Source organism: Amblyraja radiata, chromosome 27 (assembly GCF_010909765.2).
Source record: "Amblyraja radiata isolate CabotCenter1 chromosome 27, sAmbRad1.1.pri, whole genome shotgun sequence".
Lineage (NCBI taxonomy): Eukaryota > Metazoa > Chordata > Chondrichthyes > Rajiformes > Rajidae > Amblyraja > Amblyraja radiata.
Window position 1 is genome coordinate 23,991,547 of NC_045982.1, and position 21,040 is coordinate 24,012,586.

Sequence of the window (21,040 nt, forward strand, 5' to 3'; positions counted from 1 at the left end):
TTTAAAAATTGTGCTTCTGGAATGCAAGAAACTATTTTTATATTTTTATGTGTTATTTTCAAATAGTTCTATGGTGGTGGTTTCTATTTTTTTCAGGTATCTGCCTGACAAAGTAGATTATCAAAAACACGATCTTTGTGTTCAAATTCCTACTAACCCTAATCCTCCTTCCTGCAACTTCTTTCAGCTCTACAAGATCAAATATTTCATGTCCCCATGATTCTGACATCTTGTACATCTCTAACATTCATTGATTGAGATCATTTTACATCCAAAATAGAAACAAAAATCACCAGAAATATTCTGTTGATGAGGCAGCATCTATGGAGAAAATTAATCAACATTTCAGGTGGATGGACTTTTGCTATTTTCACCCATTTTTTTTCATTGTCCGCAAAGCTGCTTCTTTCCATTTTGTGTTATCTCCAGGCTGATTTTCTATACCAGTGATCTCCAGCTGACAAGACAGTCAATTGACCTTTTCTCTGTTTTTTATTAACCTCATTATCCCTTCAGGCAAATGCCAAGTTCCAGACGGTTGAGGTATGGATGACCCTGGATCCAAGTATTTATTGCCCTGATTTTCATTGAGAATGTGAAGATAGTCTTCATGACCCACTACATTTCTAGTGTCGAAGATAGACACAAAATGCTGGAGTAACTCAGCGGGACAGGCAGCATATCTGGACAGAAGGAATGGGTGACGTTTCGGGTCGAGATCCTTCTTCGGAATTCTAGTGTCATTGTGGGAATGGGGGTCTTCAATCATTATTTCAAATCCCAAAGTGATGTATTCAGCTCCCTGAATATGCAACCTCTTTCAATTCTATTCCCTTCAGGATCTCTTGCCCCTTTCAACTTTTGCCTCACTTCCTTTACTCTGTTATTAATGGCCCTGCTGTTTGGTGTGCATGGGCAAAGTCCAGATCTGCCTTCCCGGGCCTTTTCTCCTCTCCTCTTTTTTAAAAGTCTTAAAAACTTTGCTTCTCACTCAGATTTTGGTGTAGCTTGAACGAATGCGTATGAGGCATAACAGCCATGACACCATGCTTCACAGCAAAGATTCCCCCCTTATTGCTCCAGATTAAATTCCATTTACCACTTTTCAGACTGACTGAACGATCCATTGATATCCAGCAGTCCAAAGCTTTCCTGCTCAACCATACAGCAAATGTTATGTAATCTGCAAATGACTTTATCATGTCCCAAACACCTGTCAATGTTAATTATACTACAGCAGCTGGCGCAAAGTTCTGAACTTTATGGATGCAATGCTTACAATCATAAAAATGTCACAGAGCCAGTTTTTGTCCACACTCCCTTGGATCCTACGTGTTCTCACCTTTTTGACCAGCTTCTCAGGTAGGACCTTGTCAATAGGGTTGCCAGAATCTACGTAGGCTTTATCTAATCGCTGCCCACATCAACTCTGCTTGTTACCTCCATAAAAGATTAGTAATATTGGCAGGTGTGCTGCAGTACCTGTAATAAGTGAGTTTGTCTCTGCCTTGTTCAGCAGGTGTCCAATCCTATCATCACAACTGTAGCAGAAGGATTGATCAGAGCCTCCAGTTTCCTCCCTTGCCTTCTTTAACAGCCTGGTGTACATTTCACCAATCTTCATTTCATAAATGTAGTGGACAGCACAATGGCGTAGCTGGTAGAGTTGCTGCCTCACAGCTTCAGCCTCCAGCTTTAATCTGGACCTCCAACGCCAACTTTGTGGAGTTTACACCTTCTCCCTGGGACTACAAATACTCAACTCCTTCCACATTCCTAAGACATGAGGGGTGGTTGGTTAATTGGCCACGATAAATTGCCCCTGTCGTGTACGTCTGTGATAGATTCTGGGGGGAGTTGATGTTAAAATGGGATAATATAATGGGATGATTGTAACTGGCCCCTTTGTTATTGGGATGGACTGAGTGGGCTGAAGGGCCTGTTTCCATGCTGTGTGACTACATGAGTGAACCATTTCATATTTCTTCGCTATGCTTATCCCATCCAATATTCAGCACTTCTCGATCAACAATTTCAGTACCATCCCTTTAATTTATGAATGTAGCTAAAGTATTGATTAAGAACCTTACCTTCCATCTCTGCTTGTTGATTACATTTCTGGTCTCTATTACATCTAATAGGTAATTATAAATTATTTGGAGTTACTTTTATTTCACTTCTCAGTATTTATAATAACAAATATATAATTACAAATTATTTGGATTTACTTTTATCGACAACTTCTTTGGTTTCCTAATTTTCAGTTTTTCACTCCCACACCTTCTGGATTTTCTATAACTGAATTCTCCTGCCTGATATCAGGTTCTCTACTTTGAGCTTTATCCATGCACCATGGTACTCACAGGGCTCCAGGTTTGTGCTGCCTCACCTTTGTCTTTGTGAGAATGTGTTTATTTAAAGCATTTGCTGTATTATCGTCATTCCTTTTACATTAGCTGTGCTGAATCTTACTGAATTACACTCAGGTTCGGAGCTGTGAGGCAGCAGCTTTTGTGGCTGCTTCACCACTCCAGCCAGTGTGGTCGTGAGTGAGGTTGAAGGTAGGAAAATGACCTGCACAGGTGTGCTCCCATGTGTTGAGAGGTAAATCTGGATAGTTGGTGGAGAGGCGAGGCTTGGTAAATGATAGCTATTTGCGATTCAGCCGAAGAATGTGGAGAAGTGGAGACCATGAAAAGTGAAAACGTGACTTAGTCCAGAGGTTTTGAAAAATAGCATACATGCCATTGGCATTGGGAGTCAATAGGAAAATAACATTGTCAAAATGAAGAGAGGTAGAGCGATGAAACATGTACCACAGTGGTACTCTGTGATCAGGGAAAATTGGGAGGGCTATTGCGTAGTTGTTTTATCAACTGATGTAGTAGGGGGAGAAAACTACAAATGAGAGGTGGGGCAGGACAAAGCCTAACAGTGAGCTGCAGTCTCTGCGGTAAAGATACTGCAGACCGTTGGTATGTAGCAAGCAAGGATATGGGTTCAGTGACTGTCGAGCAAGGCTGAGTACTTCTAAGTCAGGACGGTGTGTGCAGTGGGGAAAAGAATGGTGTGGTGTTTCCTCCAAAGTTTGAAACATTATGGAGGCAAGAGAAAACAGATTGAGTATAATGTGGCATCATTATATGTGGACCAAAGAGTTGCGGAGGGAATGTTCCTTGCAGAGGGCGAAAAGGGGTGGAGATGGGAAGATGTGACTGGTGGTGGAATCATGTTGGAGGTGCAGTACATGTCAGAGGATGATGTGTTGGATGTGAAGGCTATTGAGGTGAAAGCAAGAGCAGAACCACATGACACAGGGGAGACGTGGGTGAGGGATTGAAAAATCAAGGTTAGACGTAACAGAGGCATGGATTAATGTTTCAGCAAAGGGTGGACGAGACAAGCACATAGTTGGGAAAACTAATGGAGAGTTGAAGACAGAATTCCCAACAATGCAGTTATGTAGGCCAAAGCCAAACCTGAGGTCTGGTTTGCTAACATTGTAAGTAAGATGGAGTCAATATCTAGGAAACAAAACTTCTTCTTTGGCAGTCTCTTTGATTTGAAGATGACTTGCCTGCACCCAAATATGTTGGTTTCTGACATGGCTGTAGTCCTATGTGGGATAAAAGACTCTACCACAGGTAGAGCAAGTAAGTTGTTTGGAATGTTCCGAGCTTCTGCTGTTTCTCCACGGACCCACCTTAGAAACCTGAGAAGCTCAAAAGATTCCTGTATGCTCCACCATTTTGACTGGTCACTGAGCAGGGATGAAGATGTTAATCCTCCTTCAATGTGCTTTCCATGTCCTCATGCAATCCCTTGCCATGATGGATTTCAAAGCCCAGTGCTTGTGTTGGAAGTTTGATGTCAGGCATGCGGATGATGTAGCCTATCCACAAGAACTGGTATAATGTGATTCAAGCGTTGGTTCGGGTGAATTTGGCCCAGGAGCAGATGTGATAGAAGTTCCCTACCATCCCAATAAATTTGGAGGAGGTCTGGATGGGCTCAGTCCCAGTCATCCTCAAGATGCAGCCTATTTGATCTGTCTGGAGAAGGGTCTCAACCCGAATTGTCTATTGTCACCCATTCCTCCTCTCCAGAGATGCTGCCTGTCCCACTGAGATACTCCGCCATTTTGTTTCTATCCACCATCAAAACATTTGTTCCCTCCACTACCAGTGTGCAGTGTCAGAGGTGCATAATGTGTACATGATGCTCTGCAGTAAAATCTCTGGGATACTCTAGTGTCATCTCCCTACCCTATGTCCTGTACCACCAATGAAAAAAAGGGGTTCAGGAACATTAGAAACACTTCCACCTTTCATGTTCTCTTCCATGTAGCACAACATCATGGCTTGGAAATTTATCACCATTCCCTCATTCCCCTTTTAACACGATAGGAATAAATTCACAAGAAGCAATGCAGCAGGTCAAGAAGGTGACTCACCATCACCTTCTCAGGGTTAATTAGGGGTGGGCTATAGACTTTGTCAGCAGTGCCTGAATCCTGACAGATGAAAAAACCCCAAAAAAGGATCATGACCATTGTGCCTCCTGATTAATGACATTTGCATTCCAATTAAGGGTAAAGCCCTTCAACTACTGGGGTGGGTCCTTGTGCTGACACTTAGAGTGAGACTCTTGTGCAATTATTGTAAACAGACGTGGCCCTGGAGAAAGTCATGATTGCAGTGTCTCTGCCAGGCTGCTGTTGTTCTGGGATTATAGTGATAATTGAGCCAAAAACATTTTCACCAAGGGCACTTGTGTTAAGGACAGAGTCTCATTTGGGGAGCTCTTCAAAGTGTTCTTCCAGCAGGCACTGACTGTATCCCTGGGAACAAAGTCTGTGGCAGTGACTCAAGATAATGGCTGTAGTCTACTTAAAATTCAATGGAAAGACTGCCTGCTGATACTGATGTGGATGCCAGAAAACTCTGACAACTTTAAGATAATTTCAGGATGGAGCGAGATAGCAATGAGGAGACCTGGGTACTGCCGGTGTCCAGCTGAGGGGCAGGAAGTGGATGAGGAGCAGCAGTGATCCAGCAGAGTCCTAGAGGGATCCAGAGGAATGGATTGTCAGGCAGGTCAGGAAAGAGGGACATAAGTAACATTTGAAGTTGTTGGCCAACTTTAAAGCATCTAATATGCCAAAGACTGCAGGAAGACACGTCACATTTGTATTTTATTGGGGGCGGTTTAATAAGGTCAGGATCAGAAACATTTTGGATAAAGCAGTGGGCGTGGGAAGCAGGACAATTTGGGAGGCTACAGTATATTCACAGACTTTGGGGAGAAATGGGCAGTTGGAAATGCATTGTTGTTTACAGGATGGAGAAGCTAGAGGTGGTTCTTTGCCACGGAATGGTCAGAACCTCAATTGCAAGTTCAAGAATTCCCTCTCTATTTTGTTTACCTCCTTTATAAAACTCCTAAAGTCCTACACATTTGACCAAGCTTTTAACTATCCAGACAAATACCTCCTTATAAGGCTCAGTGACTAATTTGTTTGAGTATGGAGTCCAGCTAGCTTGGTACTTCACTTTGAGCAGAGTTTGCCAACCAGCATTCCAATAAGGGCCAACTGTGTTCACACACGTCCAGACCAACCGTGATGAGGCTTAAGACAGCTAATGTTGTCGCTACCGTTGCAGTTCAAGTTTCATTCACTCAGTGCTGGTGGGGGTTCAGAGTCCTGCAACAACAGCTAAAATTGAAGGGATTGTTAATGCTTCCAGAACTCACTGTTGATGACACACATCAAGTAACAGGTCGTTCAGCTTGTAGAGTCTCCATTGACCATCTAGCACTCATTTTATTCCCCCCACATTCCACTGCTCACCAACACACTTGGGGCAATTTAGCATGGCCAATTTACCTTGGACTGTAGGAGGTAACCAGAGCACCCAGAGAGGAATCCCATGCAGTCACAGGGGGACTTCATGCAGACCAGAGGCAAGGCAAGGCAAGGCAAATTTATTTGTATAGCACCATTCGTGCAAACAGCAATTCAAGGTGCTTTACAGGAAAGAAAAAATAAAATAGTCAATAATTAAAAATTGCAAAATAAGCCATACGACAAATGTATGAATAATAAAACAACGTCAATGAAACAATAAAACAATTTTAAAAAGCACATAAGAGGGTTAAAATTAGACGGTTAAGATTACCTGCATGTCGGGTTATGGAAAAGCTATAGTAAACAACAGTGTTTTTAGGCCTGATTTAAATGCGCTTACAGTCTGTGCACACCTCAGGTGTTCAGGGAGCTTGTTCTACAGGTGTGGAGCATAAAAACCGAATGCTGCTTCAGCCTTTTTAGTTCTGACCCTGCGAACACAGAGTAAACCTGTCCCTGAAGACCTGAGGAGTCTAGGCGCCTCATATACAACAAGTAGGTCAGAGATGTATTTTGGACCTAGACCATTCAGTGCCTTGTAGGTCAGTAACAGAATTTTAAAATCTATCCTCTTACACACAGGGAGCCAGTGCAAAGATTTAAGGACAGGTGTAATGTGGTCCATTTTCTTGGTGTTGGTCAAGACTCTGGCAGCGGCATTTTGGATAAGCTGCAGTTGTTTAATTGATTTTTTATTGAGACCTGTAAAGATGCCATTACAATAATCTAACCTACTAAAAATATATGCATGAACAAGTTTTTCAGTGTCTTCTTTGGACAGAAATCCCTTGATTCTTGCAATATTTTTTAGATGGTAGTAGGCAGATCTGGTCTTTATATGGCTTTTAAAATTAAAATCCGAGTCCATAACTACACCAAGGTTTCTGGCTTTGTCTGTGGTTTTCAGTGCAATTGAGTCGAGTTGAGCACTCACCTCTAGCCTTGTTTTTTTGGGACCAAAGATAATAATTTCTGTCTTATTTGCATTGAGTTGGAGGAAGTTCTGGTTCATCCACTCATTGATATGTTTGACACACTGGCTCAGTGAGTGTAGGGGACTATGGTCATGTGGTGACACTGCGATATATAGTTGTGTGTCATCGGCATAAGTGTGGTAGGATATGTTAAAATGCTCTATGATCTGAGCTAGGGGGAGCATATAAATGTTGAACAAAATGGGTCCAAGAATGGAGCCCTGAGGAATCCCGCATGTGAGTTTTGTACGTTCTGATTCAAAATTACCAAGGGAAACAAAATAATCCCGATCTTTCAAGTAAGATTTGAACCAGTCCAGCACAGAACCAGAGAGTCCCACCCACTTCTCCAGTCTGTCAAGCAGTATGTTGTGGTACACCGTATCAAAAGCAGCACTGAGATCTAGAAGTGCCAAAACTGAAGCTTTTGATGCATCACTGTTTAGATGTATGTCGTTTAGGACCTTAGTGAGTGCAGTCTCGGTGCTGTGATGTGGCCGAAATCCCGACTGGAAAACATTAAAAATATTGTTTTGGGTCATAAAGCAGTAAATTTGTTGGTAAACTACCCTTTCAATAATCTTTGCCAAAAATGCTAAATTAGATATGGGCCTGTAGTTGCTCATAGCTGAGGCATCCAAATTAGGCTTCTTCAATAGGGGCTTGATCACTGCTGTTTTTAAGGCTTCGGGAAAATGCCCCGATTGAAGGGAAGTGTTTACTATGTTCAGTACTTCTGGTGCAACACTGTTAAAAATATTTTTAAAGAAGCTTGTGGGCAGCAGATCAAGACAGCAGGTAGTGGACTTTAGCTGTTGAACAGTTTCAGTCAGAGATGCACAATCTAAAAGTTTAAAATGCTGTAGTTTCATTAGTGAATCTGGAGGCATAGGTGACAAAGCCATGTTCCCTGAGGTGGAGCTAGACATTGTTTGTCTTATCTTCAGAATTTTATCGGTGAAGAAATCTGCAAAGTCGTTGCACGACTTGCTGGACAGGAGCTCAGGAGGGACTGATGATGAGGGGTTTGTCAGTCTATTGACAATGGCAAACAGGGTGCGGGAATTATTATTTTTGTTGATAACCTCTGAGAAAAAGGACTGCCTTGCCCCTTTCAATTCCTGATTATAGATACGGAGGTTGTCTTTGTAGATGTCGTAGTGGACCTGTAGTTTGGTTTTTCGCCACCTACGTTCGGCCTGTCTACACTTTGTTCTTTGGGATCTCACTGCTGTGGCATTTCTCCATGGTGACTTTTTCCTTCCAGATAAAACCTTGGTCTTTAGTGGTGCAATAGCATCCATAAGAGTCATAACATTGGAGCTAAAACCATCCACAAGGTCATCGACAGAGGCTGAGGGCAGAGTTGGTGGTGGTGTATAGGCCTGAGTAAACAATGCGCCGGTGTTTTCATTGATACAGCGCCTTTCGATCACCTCTGGTTCTTTTCTGATACTGCTAGCAGAGATGGTCGTTTAAAAAAATACACAGTGGTGATCGGAAAGAGCAACATCAGTCACCATAACATCAGAAATGTCGAGACCCTTGGAAATAATCAGATCCAATATATGCCCCCTATTGTGAGTTGGCTCTGTTACGTGCTGATTAAGTCCAAAGTTGTCCAAAATGTTCAGGAGCTCTTTTGTACCTCCATCCTCTGCATTATCTATGTGAATATTAAAATCACCCACTAAGACAACACAATGGAAATCAATGCATACAATGGACAGTAATTTGGCAATCTCATCAAAAAACTGTGCATCATATTTTGGTGGCCTGTAAATAGTTTAAAGTATTGTTCGCTGGGGAGAACTCAGCTGAGCAGCGACATATTCGAAGGAGTTGAAATTTCCACAGGACATTTTCTTGCATTGTAAAGTCTCTTTATATAAAATGGCGACTCCACCTCCTTTTCTGTGTATTCTGGCTTCATTTATAAAAATAAAACCGGGAGGTGCTGATTCAATCAAAACTGTGTCACTATTATTTACACTTAACCAGAGGTCAGGATTAAACTCGGATGACCAGAGTTATGATGCATCACTTATGTCAACTGCACTACTCTTAAACCTGCAACAGATAGGTATTCAGGGAATGGAATCCTCTTTGGGTCTGGTGGAGTTGGCATAGGGATCAGTACTGGCACCGCAGAGATCACACCCCACAGCAATGATGTAGATCAGGGGATCAAGCGTTCTTGCCATTAGAAGCCTGTGACCAGTGGTGTATCGCAGGGATTGATATTGGGACCTTTGCTGTTTTTTCCCACATTACTGATCTGGATGTGAATATAAGAAATATGATTAGGAAGTTTGCAGATGACATTACAATTGGTGGTGTCATTGATAACAAGGAGTGTGGTTTTAGTCTACAGACTAATTATGATCAATTGGGTAGAACAGGAGAGCAATGGTGCATGTAATTAAAGTCTGATAAATATGAGATGATGCATTTCATCGAACATAGGTAGGATATTCATAAGGGTGCTGGGACCAGAGGAAGTATAGAGCAACAGTGAGGTAGTTCAGCAAAGTGACAAGCAGGTAAAAGATCAGCTATGACCTTATCGAATGCAGAACAGAAATTATTTGGATGGACAGGTTACAATTTTGGACCCTTAATCTCTGGAGTAGCAGGACACATAACCTTCAGACATGCCATCACTGGTTGTAGTTTTCACTATTTTAGGAGAGTGCTTCAGTGACCTCCCATTAACCATCATGAATGACAAACCAGGAAAGGTCATCAATCAACTCCAGTGTGGAAGGAGGCCTCTACGAGACTCTGTGACCACCAATAGCAAGTTCGTCATAGCCTATTTATAGCTGTACCTAAAACAGAGGGAAGATGATCTTCTTATTGAACATCCCACAACATCCCACCTCTATCCGGAGGTTTGGGTTAGGTGATTTGTTGTCTGAATACCATTTTTGGATGTAACCATCGACATTGATTGGCAACATGACCCAGCGGATTTGTAAGGAGTGAGTTATGCCCCATGGATTTAATTTAATTGTTTGAAGTTATGGCTGATGTAGTGGAGGGAGGATTGTTTGCAGATGTGATTTATGTGATCTCACTGAAGCTGTTTGAAAAAGAAGTATAGATCTGTTTTGGAAATTGACTGAAGAAGAGAATAAGAAAGAGTGCTTATTTCTCTTATGTACCAGAATAATGAGATTCGTATTTGCTGCAGCTGTACAGGGATACAGTGAGTAAGGTTAAAAGGGCAAGTACTCAAGTTGGATGGATTTGATTGTTATGTCCCACAAGGATCCAAGTTCCCTCTTTTTATTAATAACTTAGATGTGGCAATATAAATCTGTAATACCATTGAGTCAAAGATTACATGAATATAAGGAGTTTAGATAGAAACATTGAATTGCAGAGACATTAATAGTTTACATGCAAATACTGTATGTGACAATGGATTTTGATGGATCTCAAAAGGATACAAGAGAGTATTTCCTAAATGATGAAAAGCCTGAAGCATTGGAAGCTCAGAGAGGCTTAAGGTTCTATGAAACTAATTCATTAAAATGTCATGTGCAGTGAGTCATTATCTTTCTCTGAGATACTGGAGGGTAGTCAGCATGTTCAACTAACAAAGTGCTTTTTAAACAAAATAATATACAGAGCGAAGCAGAGTACATCTTTTCAGGGTAAAAAAAATCTGCTGACTACCAGGCAGGAGCTGGTTAAAGCCAGTGGAAATATCACAATGTAAGAATATTAACATGAGAATAGAATCACACACCATATAAATAATTCATCTCGGTTACACCCCTTCTTGAACAGTGAAAACATAAAAGGAGAAAAACATCCAAAACATCCATCCGATCTCTGGTACACAAAAATGCTGGAGAAACTCAGCGGGTGCAGCAGCATCTATGGAGAGAAGGAAATAGGCGACGTTTCGGGCCGAAACCCTTCTTCAGACATCCGATCTCTGAACACTTTGACAGTTATTATCCTTCCAAATCCAGCTGTGCATCTGTCCCTCTGATCTGGGACATCTCCTCCCTCATGTGCCCATGATCCTGCGTGTGTTGAGTCCCGCTGCCTTTTGCATTGTCTGGCGATGGTCTGATATATACTTTATCCTCGCTGTATCTTTGAATCTCAGTAATAGCAAGATTCTGTCATCTTTTTGATCATATGTTCCTGGTTTGCCACCACCAGGGCCCTGTGGTGATGGACATCCACGGGACTACACTTCTCCCACATGTACACGTGGTGTTTTCCAATGAAATCTATATTATAGCTCTTCTGATTCATGAGTTTCACCACCATCAGAAATCCTCTCTCTGACTTTAATATAATCTTAGTATATAGTGATAGCAAATTACCTATTGGTTTGTTTCATTATTGGCTTGCTTCGGGGGTATTTGCTTCAGGATGTTGTTCCTGAGTCAAGATGAAATGTCAGTACTTATCATTGCACCAGTATCTTGGCACAGATATATCTAGTTCTTTAAGGGCCTGTCCCACCAGCATGCGATTGCATGCGTCTAGCGCGACCAAACGGAAGCGGAGTTCGCGGTAAGTACGCGCTAAGTATGCGCAAAGTTACGTCATACTCATCAATCAGCTGGGCAGGAGGCGGGCCGACTGAATTTGGACGTCGCATGGCGTCGGACGGTGACGTCATCACCCAACGGCAAGCCGGGCGGTGACGTCATCGCGCAACGCCACGCGCTAGGTGTACGCCGTCAAGAGGTTGCGTACGACGTCAAAATGCTGCGTACGCCGTCGAGACGCTGCGTACGCCCTCAACGCGCCTGTGAGCGAACAGGCCGTTGGCGCGCTGGATTTTCGGACAGTGCGGGATTTTCGGAGCCCCGCGCGATGTCGGGACCAGCCCCGCACAACTCCGTACGCCTCCGCGCTTGGAAGTGTGACCGGCCCCGCGCGGCCGTACGGTTCAAGCGACCACGTTTGGTCGCGCTAGACGCATGCAATCGCATGCTAGTGGGACAGGCCCTTTACACAGAATTGACTGTCATTAGATCCATTGTGTTCAACCGGTAAGCTGAATCAAACACTACATTTGCCTCATCACAAATTAATTCCTTCAGTCCATGAGCTTTAACTATTTACCACCTTTCCTTTTTTTCACCTTAGATTTTAGCTTTGATAGATTCAGCTGACTGGGTCCACGCCGACCATCGATCACCCATTCACTCTAGTTCTATGTTATCTCACTTTTGCATCTACTCCCGACACACTGGGAGCAATTTACAGCGGCCAATTAACCTACAAACTCACATGTCTTTGGGGATGTGGGAGGGAACCGGAGCACCCAGAGGAAACATGGCTTTCATGACAAATGTGTAAACTTCACACAGACTGCACCCGAGGTCATATTGAATCCAGGTCTCTAGTGTTGTGAAGCAGCGGTCTACCAGCTGCACCAGTATACCACCTGCTTCCTCCCTTATTATTCCTCTCTTGGGCACACAGCATTTCTAACTTGAAGTAGTTCTGCACTTTTCCCAAGTTAATTCTGTCTCACTTCTGCTTCCTTCAAGCTAACTCTCCATATTCTATAAATAAACCGATCTCAGGTGTATGAATTCTGCAAATCTGAGAACTGTAACCATCAGCCCAGGCTCTTTATTGTAAAAAAAAACAATGACTGTCAACTATTTCATTTCTAGGCAGAATGCCAATGTATTGTTGCATATTTCAAGATTTCACTAGAGTGTTTTGTGGTATAGTACAATTGATACGGACATGGAATAGTACAGCACAGGAATTGGCTCTTCGACCTACCATGTCAGTGTCGACCATGATGCTATTTTAAATTAGTGCCATCTGCTTACACATGGTTTAAATGCCTTGTAAACATTGCTATCGTATCTGCTTCCACCTCCCTTGGTGACACATTCGAGGCATCTACCCTGTTTGTGTAAAAGAAATGGCCTCAAAAATCTCCATTAAACTTTCCCCCGCTCATCTTACACCCATCCCCTCAGTATTTGACATTTCCACCCTTTGAAAAAGTCATTCTATGCCTCTCGTCATTTTATATACTTCACATGTCATCTTCAGAGTAATTCACATGTCATATCCAGAGAATAAAAATCTAAGATTGATCAGCCTCCCCTTATAGCTAATATCCTGGCAACATCCTGATAAACATTTCCTGTATCCTCTCTAACACCTCCTACAATGCAGCGATCGGAACTGCATGCTATACTACAAATGTGGCCTAACCAAAGTTTTAGACAGCCCCAACATGACTTCATAACATTTATACTCAGTGCCCCACTGATGAAGGCAAGCACTTATCACTTATCTTCTTCTGTTGCCACTTTCAGGGAGCTATGGACTCACATCCCAAGATTCCTGCTCCTAAAAGCTTCAAATGTCCCAGCCATTTACTGCAAATATTCCTCTTTGACCTTTCAAAGTGCGACATCTCACACTTGCTCGGTTTAAACTCCATCTACAATTTCTCCTCTCACATTTCCAATGATCTATATTTTGGAAAACCTTTTTTCACTGTCCACAACTGCCAATTTCTGAATTATCTGCAAACTTACAAATCAGCCCAGGTACATTTCATTCATGATATATGAAAGAACAAAGGTCCGGCACTAATCCATATGGAGCACCTTTAGTCATATACCTCCAGGCAGTGAAGCACCCCTCCACCACGACCATCTGTTCTTCTATCAGTGAGATTGAAATCACAGCTTTGCTTTTGTCTTTTGGTTTATGCTTTTTCTGGTTTATCTCACATCAGCAGCTCAGTAAAGAATGGAATCTCTTTGCTCTCCTAAGCACATTCTTTGTATAGCTCACTTGGCAATGGTTTAAGCGTCTTTACTTATTGCATGATGTTGCTTCTCATTGGATTACCCAATTTAATATCTTCAAATAAACATCCATGTGTTGTCTTCCTTTTTATGCAAGGCTCTAAATTTTTATAGTTTAATTAACTTGCATTTCTGACACCATCTGTCAATATCTTTTGTTCAACACACTGAAGGATGGATGACTATATAAACTGACAAACAAAAGATCATTGTTGCTGTGTGCCTGCTGCCAAACTAGCAACCAGTTTGAGCAAGTTCAATACTCGCAATGTAACTATTCTATATATATGAGTGTGTGCGTGTGTGTATAAAAAGAGAGCGAGGAGAAATGTACAATTGCTCAAAAGGCAAGGTGAGGAGCAGACAAACTATCTTTGTGCTATCTGTGGAGAGGGCAGCTTGAGCTGAACTATGGGAAACGGAGGAGATGCTGGTGAGCGATCCATCTATGACAGCAGAGGGGAAACCATATTTATTAAAGAAATAGAACATTTTGGATGTCCTAGAATGGAGAGCCTCATCTTGGGAGCAGATGCGGCAGAGACGGAGGAATTGAGAGTAGGGGATAGCGTCTTTGCAGGAGGCTGGGTGGGAGGAGGTGTAGTGCAGATAAATAGACTGAAAAGATGTTATCACCAACTCTCAATTCCCCTGACCTCCGCCGCATCTGCTCCCCCTCCAAAAGTACTTTACCCTGCAATCGCAGGATATGTAACATCAATTTATCCTCTTCCCACGCCTCGAGAAAGGGACCCAAGCAGTCCTTCCAGGTGAGACAGAGGTTTATGTGTACCTCCTCTAACCTCATCTACCATATTCAGTGTACCCAATGTGGCTTCCTGTATATCGGCGAGACTGAGCGGAGACTCGGCAACCGTTTCACCGAATGCAGCGTGATCTGCCAAGGCCAACTGGACCACCTCGTTGCTAATCATTTTAACTCACTTACCGTTCCCACACAGACCTTTCTGTCCTGGACCTTCTATAATGCCAGAGTTAGGCCACGCACAAACTGGAGGAACAGCAACTTAGGGCGGCACGGTGGTGCAGCGGTAGAGTTGTGTCCTTACAGCGCTAGAGCCCAGATCCCGAGTTCGATCCTGACAATGGGATGCTGTCTGTACGGTGTTTGTACGTTCTCCCCGTGATGTGCATGGGTTTTCTCCGAGATCTTTGGTTTCCTCCCACACTCCAAAGACGTACAGGTTTGTAGGTTAATTGGCTTGGTATAAATGTAAATTATCCTTACTGTGTGTAGGGTAGTGTAATGTGCGGGGATCGCTGATCAGTGCGGACTCGGTGGGCTGAAGGGCCTGTTTCCACGCTGTATCTCTAAACTAAACAAAGCTAAACTATTCTGCTTGGGTAATTTACAACCCAATGGTATGAACATTGAATTCTCCAATGTTAGTTAACCCCTTTGTCTTCTCCCCTCACCATCCCTTTTTTTACTGCTTCTCCCCCGTGACCCACCTGAACTAGCACTTATTCGCCCCCTTCCCCACCACCTGCCACTGGCTATACCATTCACAATTATTCAATCCTTTTGTTTCACACGTCTGTTTTTTCATCTCAGACCTTTGTCCAACCATCTGCCTATCAAAACCCCTGTTCACCTGTGTTCAGCTACTACCTGTCATGCTCTGTCCTGTCCCTCCTCTCTTCCAGCTATCTTCACCCCCTCCCCCCCCCCCCCCCCCCCAGACAGAATACGGCTGAGGAAAGCCCCTGACCCGATACTTCGCCTCGAGATGTTCTCTGGAGATGGGGCCTGGACCACTAAATTACTATTTGTGTCTTTATTTGTAAACCAGCATCTGCAGTTCTTTGTTTCCCAAATGCCTGCTACCCTTTTCCCTGATGATGGAGTGCCTTGGGTTCGTAACCACAGTGTACTTTGTAGAAGGTACACACTGCAGCCACTGTGTGCTCGTGGTGCGTGGTGGAGGGAATGCATGGTCAAGGTGGTCGACAGTCTGGATCTTCCTGGATGATATTGAAATTCTTACGCATTGTTGGAGCTGCATTCAACCAGGCAAGTGGAGGGTGCTCCATCACTCTCCTGATCTACACCCTATAGATGATGGAAAGGTGTTGGGTTGTGGTAAGATTATTAACTCCAGCTGCACACATGGAGTGAATCAAATTGACTGGAGACTGTACTGTGTGATGGTGGGTCCACAAGGAGGAAGCCAAGATAGATCATCTATTCAGCTGAACATGGTTGTGAATATCTCAACCTTTTGTCAGCATTAGATCCTGGGCCTTACCTTTGGTAAGTTGGGGTTGCTTTTGGACCCTCCATCCCTCATTATCTGTTTAATTGTCCACCACGATTCACAACTAGATGTGGTAGGACCGCTGAACTATAATCTATTCCACTGGTTATGAGATCTCTTGGTTTTGTCTGTTTATCACACATATAGTAATGTATTGCAGATTTTCTTGTTTAGCTTGTGAGGTATTGTGCTGGTGTCATCCTGCTGAAATTGCCAAAGCCTGTGTGCTCAACTCAGCCTTTCAGCAATGGTGCCACCTGTGATGCTTCCTCCTCTTAACTGTCTCTCAGCAAACGCTCAGAAATCCTTGCTTAATTTCTACTCCATTAACAAAGCTTTTCACTGTTTTCAAGAGGGAGTTAGAATTTTCAAGAGGGAGTTTGATTTAGCTCTTATGGCTAAAGGAATCAAGGGATATGGGGAAAAAGCAGGAAAAAAGCTGACTTTAGATGATCAGCCATGATCATATTGAATGGCGGTGCTGGCTCGAAGGACCGAATGGCCTACTCCTGCACCTATTTTCTATATTTCTAAGTATCTCAATACACGTAGAACATAGAACAGTACAGCACTGGAGCAGTCCCTTCAGCAACTATGCCCCTGCTGAATGTGACGCTAAGGTAAACTAAACTCCTCTGCCTGCAGTGCATCATAGCCCTCCATTCCTTGCATATCCATGTGCCTATCTTAAACGCCAATATGTATCGGCCTCCACCACCATCCCTTGCAGCACCTTCTCATCTACCGCTCTTTGTAAAAAAATTGGCCTTGATCCTCGGTACACATGACAATAAACTGCACTCAAACTCAAATACTCACCATTTGGGAATTATGCTATTGCTTCCCAGGGGAGAGAGCTCCAAATGTTCACTTCTCCTTTGGAAAGGAAGAGCTTCCTGACACCATTCCTGGGCAGACCTGCCTCTAATTTTAAAGCCACCGTTCCTTGGTCTGGCACTCATCACCAAAGGAAACTATTTCTCTCTGCTCTAATTGTCCCCAGTTAGATCACTCCATAAGCTTTTATGTTCAAGGCAATGTAACCTGTGTATTATGTATAATTATGTAATCTGTCCCCATAATATATATATTTTTTGCTCTGGTAGCAGTCTGCAGTCTGCAGTTTGCTCTGACTGCACTATCCTTCCTAAAGTGCAGTGCCCAGAAATAAAATCTGTTCCATTTGATGGCGTCGCGTCAGAGTTCTGTGAAATTGTGGTGCTATCATCACTCTGTAGTCCAACACTCTTGAGACACATTTTGCTGTACTGTAAAATGCACTGCTCAGAATGTCATAAAATTTCATTATGCGGATATTGACGTGATGACAAGTTGATGACCTGATTGAAATGAGGCATGATCTTTGGAAGACTGACTCAGAACCTTACAAACACATGTTAAATTTTTTTTTGGTTTTTACAGAGGAGAAGATTGAGGTACTCTGACCTTGACGTTGAGGTAAGAATTTTCAGACGTTAAACTTGCAAAATGATAATACTCCCACTCATTTGATTAAGAACACTGTGTTATTCTAAGGTTGAATAAATTGTGAACTCGTTTAATGTTAAATACGATCATCGATTCACAGCAATAACTCTCAAGGACATTCAATGAGGTTGTGAATCATAAGGATGTAACGCAAGTCATTTATGAACATCTGTCAAGTCTCCAAAAATAAGCGTCAACCTTTAGCTCACAAAGTATCTGTGATTTTGTATCATGCAGTGCACACTGTACCGAACACAGCTGCATTCCTTATTAAGCTGATGACACCATTGCTAATACCAGTGTAGTAGTGATCAAAGAATGTTGTTTCCTAACAGCCTTCGAGGAATGCTTTTGCTGCCTGTTTTCATTATGTTGTACATTCAGTAGCGTTTTCAGCAGAAAGTTTACTTCATTAAGAATACTTTATTAGACTCAAGAGAAATCATCTTCTGATCAACCAGTCTCCGGAAGTCTGCGTTAACTTTGGCATTAGACATGTGAGACCTACAAAACTGCCGTTGTATAATCAGCTGTATATATAGACTTGGAGCCTTTTAAATGATTTAGACATGCTTAAGTATTTTGAACAAATACAATCTGAAATGAGCAGTTGCTTCTTAAATTATGCAACCGTGCTGTTTTCTTCCATGCTATTCTCAGACAGAGATGAGGAGAGCATACTTTTCATCTCAAGTAGCACTGTCTAAGTCACTCGTTTCCTGTAATAACAAAGAACTGCAGACACTAGTTAGTACACAACAAAGTGCTGAAGAAACTCAGCAGATCAGGCAGCACCTCTGGAGAACATGGATAGATGATGTTTCTAGTCGAGGCCCTTGTTCAGACTGATTGTATGGGGGGGGAGAGCAAATCTGGAAAAGGGGACAGGCAGGACAAAGTGTGGCACTTCATTGGGCGGTAGTCATTAGCGCATGCTATTTTGTTTTGGTTTGGCACTGAAATGAGAGTGATCTTAAAGTGGGTAAGAATCTCAGATTGGAGTAGGGGGAGGTTAAAGATGTAAGTGGACCATATTGTCATATGCAATGAGCACATCGAGGTACAGGTACAATGAAAATCTTGCCTGCGGCAGCATCACAGGCAACACAAAAAAACATACATTACATATAAATTCCTCACGACAGTGAAAAGAAAACCACTGCAAAAAAAACAGGATAGTAGTGCAAAAATATATTAGAAAACAAGTTCATGGTAGTGCAAGATGTCAGGGCTGCCAACATTGGGTGAGGGATGAGAGTGAGAAATTGCGAGGGAGCATAGTGACTGAGGGGGGGGCGTGTATGGGAGGGGGGTGTGTCCCCTCCCACAATAGGGAGCTTTTGCATTTTTCAGCTTGAAATTGTGCAATCTAGTGCATACTGTAGCGAGTCTTTTAACTAACACTTGAATGCAACATTTAAGCTTCAAATTGGATTAGGTATGAATAAGGTTAGGCTAAATTACATTCGTAATAACATTCCACAGTAGACCCAGGCTCTGATCAACAGGTGCAGCACATGAATGACCTCAGTACATTCATGTATGGAAATCAGATTATAATTCATGCTGTTATGCATATATATAGACAAACAAAAACATAGAAACCAAGCAAGAGGAGTCAGACTTCCATCACTGTTCTACACAAATAAATAAATCAATCAACCTTACCCTTTGACTAGATGAAACAAGATGAAAATAATGCCACATATTCAACCGTACATGGTTCAATGAAATTAAGATATATATGTAAAACATATATATGGAAACAGGCCCTTCGGCCCACCAAGTCCACACCGACCAGCAATCTACCATACACCAGTTGTATCTTACATGCCAGGGACAATTTACAGAAGCCAATTAACCTGAAAACCTGCACTTCTTTCGGATGTGGGAGAAATCAGAATATCCAGAGAAAACCATGTGGTCATAAGGAGAATGTACAAATACTGTACAGACAGCACCCGTAGTCAGGATCAAATCTGGGTCTGTGGTGCTGCAAGGCAGCAACTACCACTGCGTCACCGTGCCACCCCATTAAATTATTTTTTCTGTAATATATTTATTATGATGTCACGTCAATAAAGATGAACAAATGATTCTGATTTCTGCCCTTTGTTGGATAACACACATCTCCAGTCATAGCTGGTTTTCAACCTCTTCAGTCTGAAGGTCTCAACCCGAAACATCACCTATTCTTTCTCTCCAGAGATGCTGCCTGTCCTGCTGAGTTATTCCAGCTTTTAGTGTCTATCTTCAGCTTAAACCACCATCTGCAGTTCCTTCCTACACACTTTGTTAAGCGAAACAGGTCCTATTCTCATAATATTATTCACCTCAACTAAGTATTTTCTTCACATCCGTTGCTGCAGAGAATACAATCCGAGTTATCAAATCTTTCTTCAAAGTGAAAAAAAATTCCAGCCCTGCCAATATGTTCATAAATCGCAGGTACACAAAATTGCTGGGGAAACTCAGCGGGTGCAGCAGCATCTATGGAGCGAAGGAAATAGGCGACGTTTCGGGCCGAAACCCTTCTTCAGACTGTTCATAAATCGCCCCTGGATCCTCTCCAGAGCAATTGCACCCTTTCTACAGTGTATCATAGTCTTACAGCATGGAAACAGGCTCTTCATCCCAACTTATCCATGCAGATCATGATGCCCCATCTAAACTAGTCCCAATTATCCGCATTTGGCCCATATCCCTTTAAACCTTGTGTGTGTGCCAGTGTGTGTGTGTAAGGGTGTGTGTTAGGTTGTGTGTGTGAGAGTGTGTGTCAGTGAAGTGGCGACAACACCCGGAGTGAGCGGAGACTTGGCGATGTCCGGGGAGCATTTCCCTCTCTACCCCCCTCCCCGGGAATGCGGGCCGGCCCACGTGCTCTGTGTCCAGCTGGGGTCCAGGGGAGGTGAGGGTCAGTAACCCGGGGGTCCGGGGGAGGTGAGGGTCAATGACCGCGGGTCGGGCATCGGAGTGGAGCTATAGCCCGAGATCCATCCCCGCGGCTCCGGAGGCGGCACCGACGCCCCCACTCACCTGGTTCGCTCCTGGCTCCGGGCCGGGGTTAAAACACCATGGGGTGTGGACAGAGCGGCCGACGGACACAGAGCCGCCGGAGGTGAGGGTGGGTGGTGCCTCGGGCGGGGGACGGGGAAGGTGCTGGGACCACCGCCGTGTCTCATCTATCACACCATCTGCACGGGTATGTGAATGCGGGTGAGGCAGCATCTATAGAGCGGTAGACAAAAATGCTTGAGTCTGAAGAAGGGTCAATATCAGACATAGATGCTGCCTCACCCGCTGAGTTTCTCCAGCATTTTTGTCTACATTGCCATTTTAAATAGTGTACGATGGGCTTAAGCCAATTAAATTGTTCGTTCTTTATGGGGAACCCGCCGAAAGAAAACTATTCTCATTGATGAGTGTGGAGGAGTATGACTTTATTTATTTATTTATACATATTTTAAAATATTTTTTTGAGCGTGAGAACTTCTATCGTCAGCGTGAGAGCTTGAGGATTTCGTCAAATGCGTGAGTCTCGCGCTCAATGCATGGGAGTTGGCAGCC

General features: G+C 43.1%; 1 protein-coding gene across 6 annotated transcripts in view; it reads left to right on the forward strand.

The window, feature by feature from the left end:
- Nucleotides 1-21,040, forward strand: part of LOC116988564 (adhesion G protein-coupled receptor B2-like) — a 514,190-nt gene that overhangs the window by 481,410 nt on the left and 11,740 nt on the right. For 5 of the 6 annotated variants that reach the window (XM_033045397.1, XM_033045400.1, XM_033045401.1 and 2 more), the window contains one exon: nucleotides 17,408-17,443. In XM_033045397.1, the coding sequence (XP_032901288.1) occupies nucleotides 17,408-17,443 (36 nt within the window). Of the gene's footprint in view, nucleotides 1-187; nucleotides 315-17,407; nucleotides 17,444-21,040 lie in introns of those variants that run through there. The other variant, XM_033045402.1, reaches the window with a different exon arrangement.